The sequence below is a fragment of the Lottia gigantea genome (assembly GCF_000327385.1).
Source record: "Lottia gigantea unplaced genomic scaffold LOTGIsca_44, whole genome shotgun sequence".
Taxonomy (NCBI): Eukaryota; Metazoa; Mollusca; class Gastropoda; family Lottiidae; genus Lottia; species Lottia gigantea.
Genome location: NW_008709540.1, coordinates 484,422 through 491,881, shown reverse-complemented (window position 1 = coordinate 491,881; position 7,460 = coordinate 484,422). Strand labels below are relative to the sequence as shown.

The window sequence follows — 7,460 nt, the reverse complement described above, 5'->3', positions numbered from 1 at the left end:
TGTGTCATTTTCGAGGGTTTATTCTGGTCTTGAATATATTTAAATAGCCTTCAGAAGTACTAGAAATTTTAACAAGGAATTTCACTTTCATTCTTATACATGACAGAGTCGGAATTAATGAAGACTCGCCATTTAACTTCCAAACGCGGATATAGCGGGCCACACACAAATTTGAATGCTCAAATTTCGACGATGAGCTGTTAGCTTAACTAAGACTAAGGTACGATTGGCCAAACGTTGGCGAATCTAACCAAAATTTGAGCAGAGATATTCTGGCGCCAAATTGTAAAAAAAAAATAATACAGTACTACCTAGACATGAAATGGGATTACATGACTGAGTTTCGCTACCAGGAGGCGAACAGGTGGCACCACCAAAGCTTGATGCTGGATTATCACATTGTCTTGTCCTCTTTTGTGTCCCCCTACCACATGTTGTAGAACAAGTGTCATAATTTGACCATGCTCCCCATTTTCCATCCACTGTAAAAAGATAAAACATTAAATAAATCATACTGTAGCCCTGTAGAATTTCCTTATAACAAAACACTAAGCTTGAATGTATTTTTGATCAGTAGGCCCCTACATTGGACTAGGTAGTCTTGATTGGCCAGTCTTGATCCCCCAACCCCACAATTTGTCCCCACCCTCTTTGAAAAAATTGAATAAATGAAATAAAATGAATATTCTTACCTGGACAGGGATCTTCTGCGCATGCCTTAGTTTCAGTTTGATCGCCGATACAAGTCGCACCTCCATTTGCGGAACTTGGATTATCACAAAGTCGTTGTCGAGTCAACATACCACCACCACAAGGTTTGGAACAAGTGGAAAATTGCCCCCAGTTTCCCCAACTGCCATCAACTGTAAAGTAAAACATATTAATATATGGGAAGAAATATATCGCATACACGTCGAATATATATAAATATATTAAGGTGTATATTATACGTACCAGTACTAGGGATTGTGATATAATATTGAATGATATTAATATGCGTATTAAGACGTGGAAGTGATGATGTTTATTTTCTGTACCAGGACGTAGAATTGAAGTATGTTTTACCTACCAGGACGAGGAAGTGATGTGTATTATACGAAATAGGACGAGGAATTGATAACATTTCACAATATCAGGATGAGGAATTGATGTGTATTATACGTACCAGACTTTAAATGGATGTATATTATACCTACCAGGGCGAGGAACTGATGTGTATATATTATACGTACCAGGACGTGGAAGTGATGTGCATATTATACGTATCAGGACGGTGAATTGATGTATATTATACTTACCATGACGCTGAATTGGTATATATTATACGTACCAGGACGGTGAATTGATGTATATTATACGTACCAGGACATACAAGTGATGTATGTTATACGTACCAGGACGAGGAATTGTTGTATATTATACGCACCAGGACATGGAATTAATGTATATTATACGTACCTGGGCGAGGGATTAGGCGGGGAATTGATGTATACGTACCAGGACGTGGAATTAATGTATATCATACGTACAATGACGAGGAATTGTTGTATATCATACGTACCATGACGTGGAATTGATGTATATTATACGTACCAGGACGTACAAGTGATGTATGGTATACGTCACAGGACGAGGAATTGTTGTATATTATACGTACCAGGGCGTGGATGGGTGTATATTATAAGTACCAGGATTTGCAAGTGATGTATTCATTATACGTACCAGGACATGGAATTTCTGTGTTGCAGTCCTCTGTCTGTGTAGCACCTGTGATAATGTTAGGACACTGGGATCCACCATTTGATGCTGAAGGATTGTCACAGTTTCTAGTTCGTGTACGAGTTCCTCCGGTACAATTTGATGAACATTGTGCATAAGGTCCCCAAGTTCCCCACACGCCGTCCACTGAAACAAAAATTCGTCCAGATCAAAAGCAAGTACTGCTTGAGCTTTCAAAGTTCCTGAATCAAGCCCAGGAAACGAAACTATAAACTAATTTCAATAAGAAACCAATTATAGGTATTCTCATAACGAATTTGGGTTGATCGAAAATCTAATCAACTATCAGGAGCAAGTTGTGTTATATATATTCTTATAATCGTATTGTTTATTAGGTTTGGTAACATGGGACCATGCAATGGCAGAACCCAATAGGCACATTTCGGTCAAGCGTGAGATTTTTTCGCTTTTGACATACAAGATAGCATATATTTTACTTATTCTAACATCCGAGGTTGTACATTTCAGCAAGATATATCCAGCGCACTCTGATGGATCATCAAAACGATATCTAGTGTTTCCGAGAGCAAACGGATACGAACGATTGATAACTTACATTCACTGATTTGTAACATATCTGTAACAGTGCAATGTCAATTAGAAATGAGCCAGTCTTTCCTAGTCTTATCAATAGTAAGTCTAGCTCACTGGTTAATGAACTTTTAAAGGCACGAGTTGCGCTTAATTCATTGTTATTCATTGTTTCTTCAAACTAAAAACTCAGCAAATGAGTGCTCGTCCTTGTCATTCCCTCTGGTTTTTATGACAGTAAAAACCCCTTAAAACATTAAAAATTCCGGGAAATCCCTCGGGATGTATTGACCACTAGTTTAACATTGGTATTTCTATATCTCTCTACAATTGATGTATTGAGCACTAGTTTAACAGTGGTATTTCTATATCATTTTACCATTGAGCACTATTTTAACAGTAGTATTTCTATATCTCTCTACAATTGATGTATTGACCACTAGTTTAACAGTGGTATTTCTATGTCGCTCTACAATTAATGTATTGAGCACTATTTTAACAGCGGTATTTCTATATCACTCTACAATTGATGTAATGAGCACTATTTCAACAGTTGTATTTCTATATCACTCTACAATTGATGTATTGAGCACTATTTCAACAGTGGTATTTCTATATCACTCTACAATCGATGTATTGAGCACTATTTTAACAGTGATATTTCTATATCGCTCTACAATTAATGTATTGAGCACTATTTTAACAGTGATATTTCTATATCGCTCTACAATTAATGTATTGAGCACTATTTCAGCAGTGGTATTTCTATATCACTCTACAATTGATGTATTGAGCACTATTTTAACAGTGATATTTCTATATCGCTCTACAATTGATGTATTGAGCACTATTTTAACAGTGGTATATCTATATCGCTCTACAATTGATGTATTGAGCACTATTTTAACAGTGATATTTCTATATCACTTTACAATCGATGTATTGAACACTATTTTAACAGTGATATTTCTATATCGCTCTACAATTAATGTATTGAGCACTATTTTAACAGTGATATTTCTATATCACTCTACAATTGATGTATTGAGCAATATTTTAACAGTGATATTTCTATATCGCTCTACAATTAATGTATTGAGCACTATTTTAACAGTGAAAATGATTTTTTATGAGGACTAATTGCCACAATGACAAATGTTTGAAATATTGAATGTTGTAGAATAAAACAAACCTTACCTTCCGGACACTCTTTAAACATGTCCTTAAAGAACAGACACGCAAAGGAAACCAGTTCATTTGGCTCTGCCCCCGAGGCTACAATAACACCTAATAACACAATGACTGAAACTTGAATTTTCATGGTTACTTAAGATATCTCTCTAAGACTAATAAGTTTTCCGTCTCGGTCAAAAGGTTCAAAAGGAATACAAGGAATACTCCATCAACGTTACAATCCGTTGCCGTCCGCCAAAATAGTTCTAAGATTTAAGTTATCTTTGTCAGTCCGTTGACAGCCCGACCCCCGTCTCTGTCAAAGTTCTGAAAGTAATCTGTCAAAGTCTTTTTTTACCAGTCTCAGAAAAATATTTAGTTTGAACTGTCAAGCGGAACCATAAGTTATGATGTCAAATATATTAAAAATATATTTAAGTAAGCTAAAAGGGTCTATGTAGCGTCGTAATGTATATTGAAAACAGTGTTTTGTTGTTAACCATTTCAGGTCTATTTCACACATTTTCCCGAATTTTAAAAGGTCGGTTAAGTGTTATTAATTTTAAACAAATAGTTTGAGACCCATACATAATCATTTTATGGGTTTATATCTTTGATATTGAATAAAATGGCGAGTAAAACCATCAGGTTGAAACGTCCGTATTTTCACTGTTTAATAGCCTCATTATCCTCATCAATCTAATTTTCTTCTTTAAAGGGAGATTATGTTTTAATTTCAAAGTACAGAACTAAGCTTATTATGCAAGATATTATATATGAATCCTTTTCAAGTTTTCTTAGATATCGAATGACTTTAAACATGAGAATTTAAATTTGAGAATTGCCGATAAAATAATCCAAGACGTGACTTATGAGTGTATATTGTATTTTAGTCTACAGATCTGCAATTCTTCATTTTCGGAGGTGCGCATGTGAAGTAATTGATGGTCCAATCAAAACGTCCTCTAGAACAGTAAACGTGGAGAATTGCTACAAACATTCCTGTCTCGGAGACTAAGTGACACGTGTTCTAACGTTAGGTGAATGTTTCCCTTTAAGCGTCTATTTCTCTGATTACCCTTTCCAGTCAGCGGAATTGAAAATTCAATTCAATGACATTTTTTAGGTCATAGAAAATGTTTTTCGTCATTTTTCGTCAAGCCTGGTCTACTCTAAAACTATCACTTAAAGCGACAGAATCGCCATTTGTTTGACCAATCATACTTTAGTCTCAGGAACGGGATTTCTTTTAGCTGATCTAATCAGTAATAGTGTTCACAGCTAACTGTCGAAATTTGAGCCTTCAAATCCACGTGTGTCCAGATTTATCGAGTTTGAAAGTTTTAAAGAAGACTCGTCTTTTCCTGAGACTCTTTCTTGTATACAAAAGACATAGAAATATAATCTTTGTAAGACATATAGAAGCAGGAAGGTAAACATTAAGAACACAAGTTATATGGATATACTACTTCTAGGTTTATTACATTACGTACGTTTCGAAACGCATACAGGTAACATTAAGAACACAAGTTATATGGATATACTACTTCTAGGTTTATTACATTACGTACGTTTCGAAACGCATACTTACTTGATAACGTTACCTGTATGTGTTTTGAAATGTAGTATATTTACATATATTCAAGATTCAAATCAACCCCCAAATTGGCACACTTGTACCTTTAAATACTTTGTCGGACGCAAAATTTTACACTATTATCTGCATTGTCATGCATGACGTACGGATGTATAATCCCACGTATATGGGACTTGTTTGCCCTTGTTTTAAGTAAGATCATAAATGTTACATGTTTTCTCTGATGTTATTACTGTTTTGCTTAACCTTGACATGAAAAATAACGAAGCAGAACGTTATGTTTTTTCTGTTATAAGTAGTGATTGAAATGGTATACCAAGTCATAAACATTAGAAGAAAGAATTTGCTCAGAAGACCACACTCTATAGATATCAACATGATCAACATATCATTTGACCTTATTTGCATATTGAGATATAGATTGCATATCAGAGCTATTTTTCTTTTCATAATAAAAGAAGTAACAACACACCTTTCAAGAATGACTAAGGTATTTCATTATACAAGCTTTTGTCATCCTCGCGAAGACTTCATCTGCATTTGCATTCATATTGTCTGAGCAAAGAAAATTTAAAAAAAAATTATCCATTATTTTATGAGAATTGGAATAGCAGCGTCAAAACAGTACTGTCAGTCTTAGAATATTTTTGCGTTTATAGAAATATAATATTTTTTGTAAGTTTACATTGGAATTTTGACTGAAAATTTTCTACTCTAAAAATAAATTTGATGACACAAAACTAACAACACTATTTTTAGGCTGCTATTGAAAACTGTTTACTGTGCTCAGACAATAGAGTGGACTACCTCATACGTCGCTACATGAATAAAGTGAACTACCATCCATCTATTCATTGAAAAGGGGGCGTGGTGACCTGTTTAGTACTTCAATACAAACACTTTGGAAAACCACGAAAAGCATGAATCAAAATACCAAAGACAGCATGCCAGACAATGTAATATACGCCCACTGGCAGCTTTGATTTTAAATAAAAATATTTGGCAGTACAGTAACAATTATATTGAAAATATTCAACATGAACTTTTAGGGGGATACTGTATAATATTACTAAATTTCATCAATATTTGTCAGGAATTGTGCCTTCTAGACTGTTTGTGTGCTAAAAATTGAACGCATTTTCAAGAACAAGGGCAATAACTCATACTTATTATTTTTCGATTTTTCTGATTTTCAATAGGGTTCATTCTTGGGTGATTACAAAAATTATACAAAGTTCCATCAAAATCAGTCAAGAATTATGCCTTCTGGAGTGTTTACGAGAAATTGTGGACAGGACGGACAGGACGGACATGGATGACGACAATTTACGCTCCCCCCCTTAATGTGAGCGTATAAAAAGGTGTTGAAAGCAGTCGCGGCGCTAGCGGAGGTACAAGGGCGGCATTGGGTGTAGGTAAGTTGGTCACAGGAAATTTGGTCACCGGAAATATGGTCACAGTAATACGGGCACACGTTGTTTTGGTCATAGTAATAAGTGAAATAGGTAATTTGCTGCCCATATTACTGTGACTATATATCCGGTGACCCAATTTCCTATCACCATGTTGCCGTGCACCGCGGCATTTGCACCCCTAAAAGTGTTTTGCACTCCCAATTTTACCCTCATTTTATTTCTATGAAATTTAAAAATAAGATTTTGTTCCCAAAAATGTATCAGAATGCACCAAATCAATTAAATTTTCGAAAATTTTCTTAAGAGAGCTCCATTAGAGGCTTGTGAAAAGACAGGGTTGTCGCAATTTGAATTCAGTTGTCCTAACAGAGGACGTAAAACTCCATTCGGTTTCATTTTTCATTTGGAAAGTTGTCCCCCATTGTGCCAGTGTGTCCCAGTTTCGGGAGGCCGGGGCCGCCACCTGTTGAACGAGCAGGAAATATACATGTTTTTAGTGTGTCGTTTCCAGACGCCAACAACAATGAAAATTGAAAATTTCTCATAATATTGCGAAACTGAGTGACGTATGACACTGTGACTTTTCAAGGGATGTAAGATTTTGAACCACATTTAAAAACGGAGAGCACGTATAACAAAAAAAATTCTCGTGTTTATTGTTTACCCCTTCCTCTTCAGACAACACGTGGAAATTTAGACCGAAACATCTGCCAGTATTTATGCCTCTGTTAGCTTGCTTATCTTTTTTTACTCTACCCCAGCCGAAAACTATCAAAAAAGCTATCAGAAGCTGGAATACAGACAGATGTTTCGGACTACTTTAAATTGTGTTGAAATGTACTTTGTTCTACCAATATAATTATATTCACTGTGCTGTTTAAACAGGTTCAACCGAACCGCTCCCATGCCCCATTTCCACCGACCCGAAAAAAAGCTAGTGTAGCGGAACATTGTCTCGACCAACT

The 7,460-nt window shown here is 35.5% G+C and overlaps 1 protein-coding gene across 1 annotated transcript; it reads right to left on the bottom strand.

Annotated features, from left to right (window-relative positions):
* Positions 1-246: 246 nt before the first annotated feature.
* On the bottom strand, positions 247-879 carry LOTGIDRAFT_123415 (hypothetical protein; the record flags this gene model as incomplete). The annotated part of the gene is made up of 2 exons (XM_009060709.1): positions 247-482; positions 693-879. 2 exons carry the CDS (start codon positions 877-879, stop codon positions 247-249), a joined length of 423 nt encoding a protein of 140 aa, XP_009058957.1.
* Between the last annotated feature and the right edge of the window lie 6,581 nt (positions 880-7,460).